This window comes from Equus asinus, chromosome 5 (assembly GCF_041296235.1).
Source record: "Equus asinus isolate D_3611 breed Donkey chromosome 5, EquAss-T2T_v2, whole genome shotgun sequence".
Classification (NCBI taxonomy): Eukaryota; Metazoa; Chordata; class Mammalia; order Perissodactyla; family Equidae; genus Equus; species Equus asinus.
Window position 1 is genome coordinate 99468940 of NC_091794.1, and position 18884 is coordinate 99487823.

Consider the following 18884-nt stretch of genomic DNA (forward strand, 5'->3'; position numbering starts at 1 on the left):
TTATCCATTCTGCTGTGGGTGCTCGTGTGGGTCGTTTCCAGTTTGGGACTATGATGAACAAAGCTTCTACAAACGTGCATGTACATGCCTTTTGGCGGCCATACGCCCTCATATCTCAGGAGTGAAATTGCTGGGGCATAGAGAAGAGGTATGTTTAGCTTTAGCGGAGAATGTCAAACCACTTTCCAAATGTTTGTACCAATTCACACTCCCGCCAGCAGTGTGTGAAAGTCCTCTTTGCTCCTTGTTCTCGTCAGCACTTGGTATTGTCGGTCTTTTTAGTTTTAGCCATTCTGATAGGTGGATGGCACTATCTCATTGGGGTTTTAATTTCCGTTTCTCTGATGACTAATTTACGCTCCCACCGGTAGTGAATGGAGGTTCTCCTTGTCCCTTATCCTCATCAACTCTTGGTATTGTCAGTCTTTTAACTTTAGCCCTTCTGTTGGGTGGGTAGCAGTGTCTCATTGGGGTTGTAATTTCTATTTCTCTGATGGCTAATGATGTTGAACACCTTTGCACATGCTCATTGACCATTGGATATCTTTTATGAAGTACCTGTTCAAGTCTTTTGCCGTTTTTTAATTTGCTTCATTTCTTTTGCTTGATGACTTATAGCTAAGAGTTGTTTATACACTATGGATACAAATCCCTTGTTGACATACATATTGAAAATATCTGCCCCCAGTCCTGGGTGTGTGCTTTCACTCTATTAAAGGTGATGTATAGAAGCTCTTCATGTTAATGAAGGCTAATTTGTGAAGCTTTGCTTTCGTGATTGGTAACGTCCATGTGCTATTTAAGTAACCTTTGCCTGTGCCCTGGATGCATTTATCACCGGCATTTTTCCTGCAGGGCTGGACATGGCCTCATGGGGCAGATCGCGCTGCAGGCTGCCTCAGGGGGCCGAGCCAGCTGTGGAGGGGGAGCCACATCTGCCCACGGGCCGGGACCTGACCGAGGCCAACCGCTTCACCTATGCCGCCCTGGGCGGCGTCTCTCTGTCCCAGCTGTTTCCAGAACCTGAGCAAAGGTGAGTGCTTTTTTCTCGGGGGGAAGGCCGTGCTTCTTCAGGGAGGCGATTCCTGACAGCCCAGCAGCCTGCCGGGTGCTAATGGCGACTCCAAAGGAGAGAAAGTCAGTGTCCCTGCCTTTAAGGAGCACACGACCCGGTAATAGGATGGGAACCCTCGTTCAGCGTGGCATATGAACGACATCCCTCCTTTATACCCGCACCAAGCACTTTCTGAGCACCTGCTGTCGTCCAGGCCCCATCTGAAGTCCATGGAAGCTACACGTGAACGAGATGAGCAAGGCAGACGCCGTCCCTGCCCTCAGGCAGGACACAGTCTAACAGGAGGATGAGATATTTAGGCATTCATGCAACATGCCTTCGTTGAGCACCCACTGTGTGCTGGGTCTGGGCCTTGTGGAGAAAACAAAACAAGCCCTGGCTCCTGCCCTCCTGGTACTTACAATCTAGGGAGCACCCAGAGGACTGATTTTAGTAGTGGGCAGATGGGGTCAGTGCCATGACGGGTATCGTGGGAGCAAAGGAGTGACGGGTTTAGTGACGGCATTAACATCCGCCATTGCCGATGTCTAGCATGTGCGTGTCAGGAGTTCATTTGGAGTCCGAATAGCAGGGTTTTTGAGGGCTTGGCCTTCAAGGATTCTGTGGGGAGAGAGTTTAGAGGCAGGAAGAGGCCACTTAGGAGGCTGACGAAGTCGTCCAGGGAACGCAGGACAGTGACCGACAGGTGGAGCGGGCACAGGGGAGACTGACTTTCCTGGGGGAGAAGGGAGTCCCTGTGGGGACAGGCTGGATGTGGTGGGCAGGGCAGAGGGGGGAGCTGACTTTGCCCCGAAAGATCCAGGCGGGGAGGGGGGCCTGAGAGCGCAGAGATATTGTTACTGAGATGGGGAGAAACAGGTTGGGGCAGGAGATTACAAGTTTTTGCAGCTGCAATGTTTTCAAGGCTCCCTGGGGTCCCCCATGAGTAAACTTGCCCATGACTTGGGTCCTAGCTGGGTTATTTTGTTTGTTTTGGTTTTTGTCTTTGTTCTTCCCACTGGACCAAACACTTGAGCTTACTCCTCTCTTCGGGGGTCCCCCCCGGAAGCCTCCCTGACTCTCCGCACCCGCAGCCCAGGGTGTTTCTGCACCTGTGTGCCCATTGCACTCCGCTGGGACTCTGCCCACATCCGCCCCGCCTGCCATTGGGGCTCCTGAGGGCAGGGGTGACCCCGTTCACCTCAGAGTCCCCAGTGCCTTGCACACAGCTTGGCATAGCAAAGACGCTCAGCAAAGCTTCATGAGAAGAAGGGATGGATAAATTCTGGCACAGGAGAAATTCCATGGGCTTTCGACTCTGGGTTCAAATCCTCCCTTTGCCACTTCCCAGCTGCGTATACCCTTAGGCAGCTTATTTAACTTCCCTAAGCATCAGTCTCTTCATCTGTGGAATGGGACTAATGATACCTACCCTCAGGGTGATTCCAAGAATTAAATGAGATAACATAGATAAAGCACACAACACAGTGCCTGGCACATAGTAGGTGCTTAGTAAATGGTAGTGGTTGCTTGCTAACTCTGGGAACTTATTTTATTTGCCTCAGTTTCCTCCTCAAATGGAGACAATACTGGAACTTACCCCTACAGGCAGGGTATTTTGGGCTGCAAATACAGGACACTATACTAAAAGAGATTTAAGCTGCAGGAGATTTGTTTTTCTCACTTAAAAAGAAATCCAAAGGTAGATAGTTCCAGGGTTGGTTCCATGCCTCAAAAGGCCTTTGGGCTGGCTTCTCTGTAGTTCTCTTGGCCTTCCCCTCCTGGTCACAAAATGGCTGCTGCAGCTCCATGCATCACACCCTCACAAAACAAGGCCTAAGGCAGGGATTCTCTTCAAGTCTTTCATCAGGGAGGAGATCTTCCCTGGAATACCCTAAGAAGGCTTCCCCTTTTGTGTCATTGGCTAGATCCAGTCACATCCCCAAGCCTCACCTGCAAGGGAGGCTGTGAAAAAGTAAAGGCACGTACCATTTTCAACCACCACCATGGGAGGGGGGTTCTGGCCAGGAACAAGGGGCTGGGGAATTACTGCTGCAGAGAAACAGCATCCATCAGAGAGGGCGGTGTGAGGAGGGAGCGTGTTGATGGCCCCTCAGAGCCTGCAGAGAGCTACTGCCAGACAAATGTTGGATGTTCTCATTATTAATAGTGAAACCACCCACTTTATCTAGAGGTTAGAAAATATTTCATTGGATGTTCTGTTCCCAAGCGAGCCAGCATCCCATCTCCTGCAAGGGTCGGGCTCTCTCCGTGCTCTGGCCCGAACCTGTGCTGTGTCTGGGAAGCCTCCATCGTTCTAGAAGTTTCCCCTGACTTGACAAACCCCTACCTGATAAGCTGGTACATAGGCCAGGAAAAGCGTTGTGTACTTTGTTCACATAAACCACTATTGATGAACGTGGACTGTGTACCAGGCCTGTGCTGAGCACCCCCGGGGAGGGCCCAGAGAGGAGGCACTTCTTGTCCTGTGGCCCCATCCAGGTATCGTTCCAAGCACACCTGGCTGTCGCTAGCTGGAAGCACTTGCCTTGGGGCGTGTCCTCCCTGAGAGTTTCCGATTAGGTATGCCAACTGTTTCCACGTGGTTGAACTCAGTTTTCTTAGGCACAAAACACACTTTAAAGACGGCCTCATCTTTTTCACAGCCCAGATCCGCTGTTGGTTGCAGTAATCTTTAGAAAACACTCTGTGGCAGGTTTTCTCCACAAGGGACATAAAAGCGAGCCTTTGAAATATTTCTTTCTTATGCATGCTGTCAACATCACATATGTCGTTCCCTACGATTAACTCCATTTGTTAACCATGGAGAAATTAAGGGGGTAGAACAGGGGTGGGCAGACTTTTTCTGGTAAGGGTCGGGTATTCTAGGCTGGCGGGCCCTGTCATCTCTGTCGCAGTCACTCAGCCCTGCCCTTGTAGCCAACAATCAGCCAGAGACAGTCGGTAAGGGAGTGGGCATGACTGTTCCAATGAAACTTAATTTACAAAAATGGGCCACAGGCCAGGCTCGGCCCCTGGAAAGTAGGAGGGACTTTGCACTCGGAGTCAGGAACCCACAGAGTCCACCCCCACCCAGTCTCCACCGAATCCACCCCCTCCCGGCGGGGAGACCTTGATACGGCATTCGATCTGTGCAGCCCGGCGCTCCATCTACGGCGGGCGGTAAGGATGAAAGGGGGTGTTCCAGGCACCTGCCGGGCCAGCGCCGGCCCATGGGGAGTGTAGTCATCTCCAGGGAGGGGCAGGGTCCGCAGGGGTTAAGCGTGGCCTCTGGGGTCAGGGTCTGAGTGTCCTTATCTCTAGAATGGGGATAAAAATAGAACCTCCCTCCCTTGTGGGGTCAACAGACACAGGCCATGTGTCGGAAGCACTTCACGCAGGGACGGAGGGATGGAGAGTGGCTCTGTGGTTGTCATTTGTTGTCAGTGTTGCTGCTGATTTTCATGCATCTCGACTAGACCCCTAACCGCTTTAGAAGCGATTACCCAGCTGATCTAAAATGCTGTGTTATCTGATAGATTACTGTACTGCCACTTTAGTCATTCATTTGTTCATTGAAAGAAACACGTATCTAGTGCTTTATCTGTGCCAGGTATTTTTCTAAGCACGTGACAAATGTTAACTTAGTTATTCCTTTCAACAGCCCCATGCAATGGGTCTCATCATTATCACCACTGTTTTACAGATAAAGCAACTGAGGCACAGAGAGGTTAAGTAACTTGTCCAAGATCACATAACTAGTGACAGAGCTGGCATTGGAACCAGAGTTTGTGCTCTTTACCCCTCCGTTCTCGTTATGAGATGCTTCTCTCCATCCAAGACTTTCTTCCTGGACGCAGGGCCAGGCCGTGCTGTTGCCCTGAGCCCTTTCTGCATATAAGTTTTCCCCTAAGTTGTGTGCAATTCACTTAATCAACTCCTGCCCCCGGGACACACCCACATGCCATCCTGAGATAACCCCAGCAATTGCAGTGGGGTAAGTTATAATAGCTGCAACGCAGTAGCTAACATTTACTGAGGAGCTAAGGTTATCAGGTGCCAGTGCTGTTACCCTATCATTTAATCTTTCCGACCAACCTTTGAGGCAAGTCCTGTTATCATCTGCATTTTACAGCAGAGGAAAATGGAGCTACGAGAAGCGAAGTAGGGGCATGAAGCCAGTCACGGAGAGAGCCAGGACACCCCCAGAGCATCGGGCATCAGAGCCCAACTCTGAACCCCATTCTCCTCTGGGTCACCTTATAAATAAAAGTAATGATGCTAGCTGACCTCAGCTGAGCATCTACTCAGGCCCAGCCCCGCCCTGATGCTTTCTATGTATCATCTCATTTAATCCTCAAACCACTTAATGAAATTGGTCTCTTAAACCCCTTTGCAGATAAGGAAGCTGAGGCACAGAGAGGTCAGGTTACTTTTGCAAGGTGCTCCGTCGCTCAGCTCTCCCTTCAGGAGTGAAGGGCTCTCCCCAGCTGCTGAGAGGGCTGCCCACACAGCCTGGGCCTGCCTCAGCTGGAGAGAGCCACCTCGCCCCAGGTTCTGCCCCCTTTCCTGAGGTGGCCTTTGTCCAATGACTGGCCGATGTGGGGGTATAAAGGCCTGCCCTCTCGCCCACCAGGGGCAGCTCTGAAGGGCCAGCCCATCTTCAGAAACCCCTGCAGGGTCGGCTGAGTTTTCCGTTGAGGCTGCATCGCAGCTCGACAGCTCCCCTGCCCAGGCCTGCATCCTCCCTGCCCTCCTACAGGTGTTGAATGCAAGGGGATCCCTAATCATCTCCATTTCAGAGCTGCTTCCTGGGACCAGAGCTGGGACCTGGACCATGGCAGCAATGGGGCCAGGATTAGTGCCTGAGTCCTTCACCACTCCCATAGCGGACCCCGGCCTGCAGAGGTCTCTCCACTCGGGTTTCAGCCCCAGCAGCTCTGAGGACTGGGATGGCCGGGCTGCCTGGGAGCCCTGGGGGCCAGGCCGAGTGGTGCAGACAGGGAGCATCCTGGGATCGTCCCCACCACCAGGGAGCTCTGTTTGTTTCTGGGAGGCCTGATTCCACCCTGATGTGGTCAGAATGTGGGGTGCAGAACCCGGGGGGGATGCACCAGGACAGGGCAGGTGAGGCAGGCTGGGGCACTGGTTTGGAGATAGACCTGGCTTCTAGGTCTCAGCCTTTTCTCTGGACGCATATGATCACCTCCTGATTGACTCTCCAGCTCCGCATCCACAGCCACCTGCTCCAGCGCTCTCACTGCCACAAGTGGCAGCTGTGAATCCAAGCCTGATGTGGACTTGGCCACAGTCCCCAAAATGCTGTGTGCTACCCGCTCCTGTGTCGCAGCTCCTGGGGCGCCTTCTCCCCTGGAGTGCCCCACCCATCCCCCCACCCAGGGACTCCTGTGGGCCTCAACTCAAATGCACGCCGTGGACAGAGACCCCGTGGTGGCAGTGGGCACGGTGGGAGGACAGACTCTTCGTCTGCACTTTATCCCCTTCTGTCGCAGCTGACTTTCCCAGGAAGCACGTCCTCGGGGATTTCCAGCAGCAGCAGATCTCCTTCTGTGGGAAGCCTTTGCTCGTCGCTGCCCGCTGCCTATGCAGGTCGATCGGGGGCTCCCTCTCTGGACTCATGGGGACTTGACTCCTGCCTCTGTCCTAGCGTATCACGGCCCTAGGATCGGTTAGTTACGTCCCTGCCTCCACCCTGCTGTGAGTTTCTCATCAGAGGCTGCATCTTGCTCATCTTTGATCCTCCGCCTCCAGCGCAGCCCCCGGCTCAGGCTGGCCCCAGGGAGTGTGGTCAGTAGCTACTCGTTGACCTCCTTCCTGTGGCTTATCAGCCTGTTTGGTAAAAGTTTTGGTCGGGGAGAAGCTAAAGTCGGGTGTTTGGCTCTCCCTGAACTCGGTGGCCCACAGTCACCACGGGCTTTCTGTACGTGCCGGCTGTTCTCGTCCGTGAACGCATCTGACCTAAACCTCCCAGGGCCTTGTAAGATGCACGTTCTGGGAAGCGGTGGGCTCTGAGCCGTGTCTGTCTTTCAGCTCCTTCTGCACAGAGTTTGTGGCGGGCCTGGTGAAGTGGCTGGAGTTGTCTGAAGCCGTCTTGCCAACCATGACAGCTTTTGCCAGCGGCCTGGGAGGCGAAGGAGCAGACATGTTTGCTCAGATTTTATTGAAGGACCCCATCTTGAAGGACAACCCGTTGGTGATCATTCAGGTACACCCTCCACCCAGGGGGCGTCTGCGGGGGGAAGTAGAAGCTTATTTCCTTTCAAACTCAGTCGGAAATCACTTCCTTGGGGCAGGGTGGTTGAAAGATAAAATATTCAATGTGATAATATCAAATTATCATTATTAAATATTTACTATTGATTTAATTTATTACTTGAAGAGTGCTTATTAGATGCTAGTACCTTTACAAATATTCACTCATTTAATTCTCAAAGCAACTTTTGGAGCTAGGCAATATGATCATCTCCATTTTAGATGAGAAAAAGTGAGGCACAGAGAGGTTAAGTAACTTGTTCCAGGTCGTGCAGCTGACAAGCGGCCGAGCCAGGCTTTGCACCTGGGCAGTCTGATTCCAGAGCCCATGCTCCTGAGCGCCAAGCTCCGGTGCCTCTTTTCGGAAGCAGAGCTTTGCTGTGTGCCCATGGGCATGTCAGTCACCTGCTCTGTGCAGTTGGAGCGGGCAGAAGCTTGACATGGGCTGTTGGTGGGTCACGTGTGCAGATTTACGACGGCCCTCCCTCTCCTTCGTGTCACTGCGGGAATTCTCACACGCTGGTTTCTTTCTTTATCTGCTTGTGTGTCTGGCTCACCCTAGAATATAGGGCAGAGATATTTTGTCTGCCTTGTTCTCCCACTGAGTGAGTGTCAATAAATATTTGTCGAATGAGCAGGCTGATTCCATTTCAAATTGCTAATTCCTGTTACTTTTCCCCCAGGACCTTCTGAGCTTCTCACTCAAGGATGGTGAGTTGATTTCCTAAGTTCTGTACATTGTGGGCGCTCGTCTTCTCCTTTGGCCAGTAAAGCCAGTGATACGTGTTGCCCGCTGTGGCCGGTCCCTCATGGTCCTTTTGGTGAAGAAAGGAAGTGGAACCCGGTCTAGTCGGGGAGCCGGGGAGCTCTTCCTTTGTGCCGAGTGCTGCTGGTGCTTCCTGGCTGTTGTTTCATTTATGCCCCGTGGTTCTCCCTTCTAAGCCGCTCTGAACCTGGTCCCTTCCCGTCTCCACCCCCTACCCTGTCTGACCACTATCACCCCCTCCTGGATGACAGCAGGGTCTCCTCACTGGTTGTCCTGTGGCCCCTCTGGCCAGCAGTTTGTTCTCTTCCCTGCAACATGAATGATCTTTCCAGATGCACCTCTGACCACACTGCCTCCCGGCTCCTGCTTGGGGACTCCGGCAGCACTCAGGGGAAAGACCAGCCCCTCTGGGTGGCCCTGGCGGGCTGGCCCCGACCATACCTCATCTCTCACCATACTCCCCTCCCAATCCCACACTGGCCTCCTCAGTGCCCTGCGTGGGACACCGTAGCATCTGTGCATGTGCCCTTTGGCTGGTGGGACAGCCTCATGCCCCTCTCGCCCCTTGGCTCTGCCTGTCGCTCCTCCCTCTGCTCGTCAGCAGTCCTTAGGGAGCTCTCCAGGCCACTCCCCCGGCTCCGTGTCACCCAAGGTTGCAGTTGAACAGCTGGTTCCCTGCCTCTTTGCTTAGTAACTGGCTTCCCCTCCAGCCCCCAAGCTCCATGTGGGCAGGACCCGTCCAGTTTTCTTCACCATGTGCTTCTAAGCCAGCACCTGCAGGTCACACACGCCGTAAACATCATTCAGTGAATTAATGAGATAGATCTTACTGCCCTTTTTTCTCCTCCCCAAAGCCCCAAGCGTGGTTGTACATCCTAGTTGTAAGTCCTTCTGGTTCTTCTGTGTGAGCCGCCGCAGCGTGGCAGCTGACAGATGGTTGGTGTGGTTCCACCACCGGGAAGCGAACCCGAGCTGCCAAAGCAGAGAACGTGGAATTTCAACCACCAGTCCATCAGGACTGGCTCCTTACTGTCCCGTTTTATAGATGAAGAAGTTGGCTCAGAGAGGTTAAGCAATTTACCTGAGGTTGCTCAGTAAGTGGCAGTGAGGGATGCTACCTACATTCATTTCCTAGGGCTGTCGGAACAAACTACCCCACACTGATTGTCTTAAAGCCACAGAAACTCATTCTCTCACCGTTCTGGAGGCCAGAAGTCTGAAAGCAAAGCATCAGCAGGGTGTCACTCCCTCTGAAGGCTACAGGAGATGATCCTTGTGCCTCTGTTAGCTTCTGATGGCTCCAGGCACTTAGTGGCTTGTGAGTGCGTCACTCCAATCTCTGCCCCTGCCTTCCCTGACCTCCTCTCCTCCCTTTCCTCTCCTCTGCGTAGATCTACAAGGACTTTATACAAAGTGATCTCAGCTGGAGATCTTTAACCAATTATATCGACAAAGACCCTTTTTCCAAACAAGGTCATATGCATAGGTTCCAGGATGTGGCTGTATTTTGAGGGGTCACCATTCAACCCACTTCACACCTCAGGGTGTTCTCCATTAAATCACTACAGGGCTGCGTCACGATCGATCGCCTCCCTGCCCTTAGCTCCCCGTCAGCTTCCCACCACCTCCTCTCTGCCTGGGGGCCCCTGTTACCGTGCGTGTGGCTTCTGTTTCCTGAGCTGGTGAGAGGTTTTAGCAGGAAGCCCTCCGATGTTTATTCTGGTGGCAGGCCGGGAGAAGGACACAAAATTGGAAATGAAATCCCAGCAACCTCCCGACCATGGAATGGGGAAAGTTTCACCAACTCCCCGCCGGAACCTGGCCCATGGGGGTGGGGGGTGGGAGGACAGAATTTCGAGAGCAGGAACAGCCTGTGCAGGGGCACAGGCAGGAAGGGGTGCTCAGAGGAAGGTCAGTGGGGCAGGGGCCCACGGGCAGGGCTTTGGGCCACCCTGGCGGCCGTGGTGGGCTGAGCTGGGGAGGGGAGCAGGATGGATTTCGGCTGGGCGGACTTAAGGAGGCATCCCCATCGGCCAGGTGTGAGGAGACACAGGCCTCAGTGAGGGCAGCAGGGGTTCTGGGGGCGAGGGGCGGACCCAGGACTCATTCTGAGAAGAGACAGCAGAACTGCTCCCAGACCAGGTTGGGAGGATGTGGGAGAGAAAACGATCAGAAGTGACGTCTCAGCTCTGGAATTCTGGTTGTGATGCCAGCTGCCAGGGTGTCGGGATCCCGGCTCGGGAATCCTGGCACTTGTCTTCAGAGACCTAAATATAGGGAGCTGGGACTTCCTCCAGCCCACACCACAGGCCATAGGAACCGTTTTCTCATGCTCGCCTGCTAGCAAAGCTTGGTTCAGGACGGTCACCATCTGCAAGGGGCTTCTTGTTAGGAGAAGAATATATTTTCCTTGTTATTAAAAAAACAAAAGGACCCATAAGCCCTTACTACTCACGGGCGGTCCATGGACCAGCAGCACCCGCGTGGGGAGCTTTGTTAGAAATGCGGAGCCTCAGGTTAGAACGCTGACGTCCTGAGTCAGGCTCCGCGGGTTCTCAAGGTCCTGGCAGTTCCCGTGGACTTTACGGTCTGCGAAGCGCAGCTCCTAGGCTCAACCCCCAGGGTGTATTTTTGGCCCTACTCCATCCAAACAGAGTATTTTAACTCCACATCTCAGAGCTGAATGGGGCCTCAGGGCCCAGCCCCTGCCTTCCGGGGTGGCGTTAAGTCAATACTTCTGTTTACCCCGTGAGGCTGTGGCTTGCCCCGAGGAAGTGGTGGGCTTGGTCTGAGAACGCTCAGTTGTATCACTTTGTTTTTTAAACAGAAGTAAGGGAAGGATCATAATTCCTGGTCCTCCTGGGTGCCCGTGGGGAAGGGGTTCGGTTTGCACGGAGGTCTGGGGCTCCGGTGGCCCGGGAGCAGAGCAGCACCGCAGCACAGAGACTCTCGTGTTATTATCATCGTAACGACAAAGCCACCAGTTGTTGAGCGTGCACTGTGCGCACGGCCTGCTGCTAAGGGCTGTGCAGGCCTTGAGCCCCCTCGGCCCCCTGAGGGCTGGTTGAGGCTGTTGCTCCCATTTCACAGACCTGAGACTCACACGGTCAAGGTCATCTGGGATGAGCTTCTCATTTTCCCAGGTGGAAAGATTGAGGCCCAGAGAGGGAAAGTGGCTTTCCTGGAGGCACACAGTGCCAGAGGCAGACTGGGAGTCAGAACCAGGTCTCCGGCCCCCCCAGGCCAGTACTTTATCCCACTGCATCATCACTGGGTCAAAGGAGAAGCTGCCCCAGTGCCCCTGTGTCTGCCTGACCTTCTCCCTTTCCTCACCCAGAGAGTCCTGTTTGTCCTGTCCCTCTTGCTGTCCGCAGCTGCAAACCACAAACCCTCCTGAGCACCTGTGAGCCCCTAGGACACCTTAACTTACCCTGTTTGCTGGGCGTGACCTTGGCCCAGCTCTTGCAGAATAATTGGAGTGGGTTTAAAATCGCCTGTCTTACATCATTGCCTGGTACTTCACGCCCTCCCAGGGGCGTTCTCGTAGCAGCATCTAAACCAGCGTTGCCTTTTAAATTTCTATCGAGAATAACCAGCGCTCATTAAGCACCTGTTAACACTGGTCACTGCACCTGGCCCCAGTCAAACATCATCTTATTTCATCTTCACGGCTGTCCTGTAATGTAGGCACTCCCACTTCACAGATGAGCAAACTGAGGTTAGAGGGGTGAAGTCATGGGCCTAAGCTGCTAGGTGGCAGAGCTGGACATTCTGAAACAAATGCTGCTAACGAAACCTTAGCAGATTTTACCCACAAGGGTGGGGAATATAGAGGCACCCACAGAGGAATGTGATAATACCTCAGATCTAAATATTACCAGACTCTGAGAACATCGGGGGGGTACCTTTGGTTTCTCTGATAGCCCCATCAAGTACTGGCAGCTAGGAACAGGAGCGGCTTTAGTGGCACACTGGGACCCCAATGGGAGCAGGTGCTAGGTCAGGAGTAGCTGGACCCTCAAATCATCCAGACCACCCTCGATGGGAAACTGAGGCCCAGACTTGGGAGTGGCTTGCTGACAGTTGTCTTGTCCAACTCTTTATCCATGTTAATGAAGAAGCAGGGACCAAGAACTGGGAGCATTTGGGGGTCAGCCTGCCAGGTTGTTAAAATTCAAGTTCTACCTTGGCAAGTTACTGAATGTCTCTGTGCCTCAGTTTCCTCTGGTGTCAAATGGGAATAACAGTGGTCTTTACCTTATAGGGTGCTGGTGAGGATTAAGTGAGGTAACCCATGTAAGCTGCTCAGCACAGAGCTGGCACGCAGGAAGCAGGCTGCGAGTACCGCCGAGGTGGTGGTGGTGGGTGGTAAGATGGGAAAGCCCTGGGAATCAGGAAACCTGGATTCTCGTCCTGTCTCTGAGACCCTCTTGTTGTGTGACCTTGAAACTGACTTTGGTTCTAAGAACACAGGCAAGGATCTTGTAAGGAGAACATCAGTGTCGTAGTTGGGCCAGTTGTTCAAGTCCTTCCCCGCAAGCTCCATAAGAGTAGGGCCCTTGTCCTGGCCTGTTCATCATCATATCCCACTATCTACAGCACTGATAGACACATGAGGAGCATTTAGTGTTTGTTGGTAGATGAATGGGTGGATGAAGGGATGGAGGGAGGGAGTGAGGGATGAGTGGATGGATGGAAGGATGGATGAAGGGATGGAGGGAGGGAGTGACAGATGGGTGGATGGATGAAGGGATGGAGGGAGGGAGTGAGGGATGGGTGGATGGATGGGTGCATGAATTTCTAGAAGGATGGATAGATGCACAGATGAAAGGATGAATGGATAGAAGGGTGGATGGGTGGGCTTTCTTTAGAGGATGAGCTTGGATGCGGAGCAGGGTGGTGTGTCTGAACTTGAGGGTTAAGGCATCTTCCTTCACACAGTGGAGGAGGAGGCCCCTGTGCTGCTGGATTTCTCTCTGGGTGTAGGGCAGGGTGATTAGTCATGAAACGAGCCCAGCACTCAGCACGAAAAGCTGCATTTCTCAGAACCTCCTGGGAGGTTGACCTTTACTGACAGTATTGGGATCTTAGTCACAAAATGATGCCATCCTGGCAGCTGGGCGGAATTTTTTTTGTGCTAATAATTCTCTTCTCCTCATCCAGGAACAACCCACAGAGCATTTTACCCACACAACTGAAAAAACGAAGTCTTGTATATGTTGAAGGCTAAACCGAATCTGAGCTGGTAACCCTAAGCCAGGGTTCCTTCCCCTTGGCATTGTTGATGTTTGCAACTGGATCATTTTTGTTGTGGGGCCGCCCCGGGCATTGTAGGGTGTGTAGCACCATCTCTGGCCTCTGTTCGCTAGATGCCAGAAGCATTTCCTGAGTTGTGACAACCAAAAATGTCTCCATACGTTGCCAAATGTCCTCTGTGGGGCAGAGACGTCCCTGGTGGAGAACGGCTGCTCTGGGACCCCAAATTTGGCCATCTCTGGTGGAGCGGGTTTATGTGTGTGTTTGGTACAGAGAATAAGTTATTCTAGTTGGTCTTCTTAGCCCTTTCCGTAGATTGCGAATTATTGCATAGTCTGTAATCCTCAGACCAGTGACAAGTGTGGGTACTGTTGTCCCCACTCACAGTGGAGGAAATTAGGCTCAGGAGGTTGAGTAAATAACCCAGGGTCACATTTCAAAGTTTCAAACTTCCATTTAAGGCAAAATGAGTCTGTGGCGCCCAGGAAACTTAAATTGAGTCATAAATTTTGCCCTCTGTACCCTCAATCCAAAGAGAGCGTCAGCTCTGGGCCCTGGAACCCGAAGAGATGCACACATGAGACCTAACAGTCTTCACCGTAGGCAGACCTGGCTCTGCCTTCTGGCCTGGTCTTTATTACTGAATTGAAACCCTGCCTCCCCAGTGGATCAGAAAGGTGTGAGATGTTGGTCTTTGGTCGTGGTGAAATTGCAAACATCGTCCGGTGGAATGACTCCCACTGCCCAGCAGAGGGCCTGGCACGCACAGCGGGTGCTCACTTCTCACTTGCTGAATGGATGAACCCTGGTTGCTGGGTTCTTTGTCAGCATCCTCGAGATTTGTACAGACTCCTGAGCCCCACACCAGACCTCCGGTCTGCGGGGCCTGGGAATCTGAATTTTCACCAGCTCCCCTGTGACCTCCCATTGGAGGAGTCATCTTCCTCTCAAGGCCCCACGTCACCATGTCTGGATTCAAGTGCACAGAGACTCGCAGGCTCCTGTCTCCCGAGGTCACTGAGAGATGGTGGCGCAGACGCTGCTGCGGGGCTGTTTCAAGTCCATTTGACCTTGGACTTTTGAAGAACCCTTCCTGTGTGAGGGAACTGGCACCCTGAGGCTGACCCTCAGACCCCTGGGCTGGAAGGGACCTCAGGAGACAGCTCCTCTGGCTTGGTCCTTCGGGTGGGTTTCCAAGCCCTGGCCCAGGCACTGACCTGAGACCTGGACAGCCCTCAGGAACAGTGGGGGATGTCGCGATCCCACTGCTGAGCAGGCGGGGGCAGGTCAAGGCCTGACCAGATGCACAGGGAGGTCAGGAGGAAGGAGCAGAAACTGAAAGCGATGGGCGGGCTCGGAGACGTGTGGAAGACAGTGCCTGCCATCTCATAGCCGCGGTTCCCAGGTCCTGGGTGGGACCAGGCACGGCTTCTGCAGCCAGACTGTCCTCTTCACTGCCCACCAGCTGGGTGACCCTGGGAACGTGACCTAAGCTCTCTGCCCCTCAGTTTCCTTTCTGATTCAACGGAGATACTCACAGTACCTGCCTCCTCGGTGGGTGTGAGGACTCAGTAAGTCAGTCCATGTGGAGGGTACACCGAGTGGAGTTTAGAGTGAGCAGTGGGCAGATGAAGCTTCCAGAATTAACGTGATTATCAATTATAGGGTGTTTCTGCCGGAGGAGGATACAGATCTCATCCAGCATAATCATCCTCCCTTATCCTGGACCTCTCCCAACAGAGATCCTTTCGTTCATTCATTCATTCACTCACTCACTCATTCCTACAGATTCCCTTCTTGGTTCACAGAAAGATCATTACACAGCTGCTTTGTTTTAGGCACAGGCCTGGGTGCTCAGGATGCGCAGTTAACCTGGAACTTCTGGTCTACGGGGCAGACACAATAAACAAGTAGGCAAATTTAAAAATCCAGTTTTAAATGAGGACAAGAAGAAAATACGTCATGGGAAAGGAACAGAAAGCAGGTGGAGTGGGGTCAGGGAGGGCTTCTCTGAGGAGGTGGCCCTTGAGGAAGGAACTGAGTGATGAGCAGATCAGGAGAGAGTATTCCAGGTGTTGTCAGGACTGACATTTAAGCGTGACTCCTCACTGTAGGAGAGTACCCCACGCAGAGGAGAAGAGAGGCCTTACCCGGTAAGCCTACTCTCTCCCTGTCCCCTGGGGAGCAGGACTCAGAGGGGACTGGAAACAGAGTAGGGCTGGGCTGGACAAGGGACGCAGGACAGGGTGTGTTGTGCTGGTTGGTGTGGGTGAGCGCTTCGGAGAATGCTGGCAGACAAGGGAGAGCTTCGTTAGTTAAAGAGCCAACATCTTAGTTGCCAGGCATCATCCTGAGCACCGAGACACAATAAGGAACGAAAGAAAGCTTCCTGCTCTGGTGGACTGACATTCTGGCGGGGAAAGCCAGACAGTTAACTACCCACAGATGTTGCAGTGGTAGGAACAGAGTGAGTGGGGGTGTGCTGCTCTGCTTTAGAGGCTGATGGCTTCTCTAAGGAGGTAATATTTGAAATCTGACCAATGAGAAGGGACCAGCCAGGCAGAGCTCTAGGGGAGGAGCTTTCTAGTTAGAACAGCAAGTGCAAAGGCCCTGGGGTAGGAATGAGCTTGGCTTCTTGGCAGGATAGATACTCCTGCATGAAACAGGGACTGGTAGAAAGTGAGGTGGAAGAAGGTGGCAGGATGGGGCCAGATAACCTGCAGCCTCGCAAACAGTGGGAAGAAATGTGAATTTTATTCTAAGTGCATTGAGGAGCCGTTGGAGAGTTTTAAGTTTGGGGAGAGAACATGGTCAGATTTGATTTATCCTTCCGGCTGCTGTGTGGCAAATAGTGTGCAGGGACAAGAGTGAAAGATGAGACCCAATGAGACGGCTGGCAGTTGAAGAGCGATGGCGGTCACGGTGGCAGTGGCAGGTGATGGCAGTGGAGAGGGAGTGCAGTGGTCACACTCAGGATATATTTTGGAGGCGCAGCCGTCAGCATTAGCTGGTAGATTGGATGTTGAGGGTGGGGAAATGAGAAGAATCAAGAACAGTGCCAAGGGTTTTGGCCTGAGCCCCAAGAAAGGATAGATAAGCCCTTGAGGAGGGAGTTGCCTCCTGGCAAGTTGGCGGTAGAGCCAAGACCAGAGAACCCCAGTGTCCCGGGCAGCCTGGGATGCCTGCCCTTCCTTCATCACCCACCACCTTGAAATGACCCTCACACGGGGCAATGTCCCCGAGCCCCGTGCCTGGCTGCCTTGGGACCGTAATCACCTGTGCACTTGGCAGCCTGTATTCCAGGAGCTGAATCACTGCGGCCTTGACCAGTGGAGTATGATTATGATTGCCACCAATTAATCACCGTCACCAAGGCTTGGTTAGTTTCCACAGCTCGATTATCACCCAGGTGCGATAGTCTGTGACCCTGTGAGGGAGTAGGGAGCTCCTCTGTTGGTGGAGCTTTAGCTGACCTCATAACCCCAAGACACGACTCGGGGTTGTCTGCTCCCTGGCACGTAGACGGCTGGTTCCCCTTCTCGGGCAGCAGTCACGGGCAGCTGGGCAAATGCTGCCGGACAACGACCCGCTCTGAGGACCCTGGTTCAAGGAAGGGACTGGTTTATTTTGTAGAAGCTGAAACCTCAAACTTCAGGATTTGGGGAGCTGTGTCGTGTTGAAGCCTAGCCAGTGCTACTCTAGTATCCTCTTATTGCCCAGCAGTGCAGACACCCGTCAGAGGAGTCCAATTCTGCCACAGTCATAAGGGCCCATCCTAGACCAAGAGTCTCTCCTGCATTATTTAATTGAATCCTCAAAACTTTGTGAGGTGAGTCTTGCTGTTTCTGTTTCCACCTGAGCAAGGATGAGCTGTTTGCCCAAGGTTGGACGCACAAATAGAATTCCTACCCAGTGTATCCAGTCGTTAACTGAACATTTATTCTTTGTGCCAGGCATTATTCTAAGGACTGGCGAGACAGCAGTGAAAAAAGACTAGCCTTATAAAGTTTATATTTCAGGGGGAGAGACAAACAAAAAAATCAGATAGGATATCGGAGAGTGGTGGGCCCTGTGAGGAACCAAATGCAGGGGGAAGGGTGGAGGGCACCAGGGAAGGAGCGGACAGGACAGCCTTTCTGGGCAGGGGGCGTGTGAGCAGAGACTGCATGAGGAGGAGCCCCACGTGAAGATTGGGGCAATGAGCCTTCCAGGAATTGGAAACAGCAACTGCAAAGTTTCTGTAGCTGGAACCTTCTAGAACTTTCTAGAAGGAGAGGTCATGGAGTTGGTCAGGAGCCTTGTAGGTCATAGTAGAGTTTGGATTTGGTTCTAATCATGACAGATTTCAGGTCTACATTATCACCAAGGAAGGAGAACAGCAAAGTGCAAAGGCTCTGTAGCTGGAACCTTCTAGAAGCTTCTACAAGGGGAGGTCATGCAGTTGGCCTGGGCCTTGTAGGTCATAGTAGGATTTGGATTTGGTTCTAATCATGACAGATTTCAGGTCTACGTTATCGCCAAGGAAAGAAGAGAGTAAAGTGTCAGGAGCCCTGACTGGAGTCCCATCTCCAGATGTGAGACATTTCTGGGGTTGGGGAGGAACCGAGGAGGGAGAGTTAGAGTCTGGAGGGAGGGAGACCTGGGAGGAGAATCAGCAATGACAGCAGTTCTGTTCCTCCCACTCCAGGGCTTCAGACCCGTGGTTCTCAATGCTCACTGTGCACGTTCAGAGACAATCCCATCCCAGACCGGCTGAACCAGAATCTCTGAAGGGGTGGCGCTCGCTGGGTCAGAGTAACACCCCTCTTGTCCTCCCCAGAGTTTGGAACCGGCTGGGAGATTTCGAAGCAGGGAGGCAGAGGGAGCTCCAGTATCAGCTGATGACTGGAGGATGTGGCCGCAGTTTGGCGGGTGGAGTGTGCCAAGGTGCCCCACCCCGAGGGAACTGGCTGCCCGCTAAGCTCACCACGTGAAGGAGCAGCCAGGCAGGTGGGTCTGGAGAGAACAGAGAATACCAGACAGGTCCCAGTCAGATAAGGCACCCTCCTGGCAGGGGATGGGAAGAAGCGACATGGATGCGGTAGCGGTGTTTGTAGATAAACTGGAACAGTCTCAAAGACTTTGGCTGTGAGGGAAAGGGAGGGGAGGATGGTGGGGATTCTGGGTCTCTGGGTGTTGTGTTCCGAGGTGGGGCACCCGAGTGGGTCCTTTATGCCACACAGGGGCCCACTGTCTGGCAAATGGGCTGGGGTTTATCAGCTTAGGTTGGTCATGGACTCAGTCTTGGTAGAAGAGGGGCATTTTGGGTGGGATCCGCCCATTGGTGTGCTACCTGAAGACAGAAGTCCCTCCAACAGGGCCGGTTTCATTTGCCCCCTTCCAGATGCCCCATTCCGTACTAACCAGGTATTACCCCATTCTTACAGGCTTTTGGGCTATGTAAATAGAGCTTGGACAGACCGCCTTTGGTTGAATTTGGATAGATTAATTTTTCCAATTATAAAATTAACCCAAATTCGTTATGGATAATTTTGA

At 52.9% G+C, this 18884-nt stretch overlaps 1 protein-coding gene across 6 annotated transcripts in view; it reads left to right on the forward strand.

Moving 5' to 3' along the window:
* The window catches only part of TMCO4 (transmembrane and coiled-coil domains 4), an 89987-nt gene that overhangs the window by 13379 nt on the left and 57724 nt on the right, over nucleotides 1-18884 (forward strand). For all 6 annotated transcript variants that reach the window (XM_044769854.2, XM_044769856.2, XM_044769855.2 and 3 more), the window contains 3 exons: nucleotides 856-1033; nucleotides 7106-7280; nucleotides 8011-8038. In XM_044769854.2, the coding sequence (XP_044625789.2) occupies nucleotides 864-1033; nucleotides 7106-7280; nucleotides 8011-8038 (373 nt within the window). In that variant the 5' untranslated portion in view covers nucleotides 856-863. The remainder of the gene's footprint in view (nucleotides 1-855; nucleotides 1034-7105; nucleotides 7281-8010; nucleotides 8039-18884) is intronic.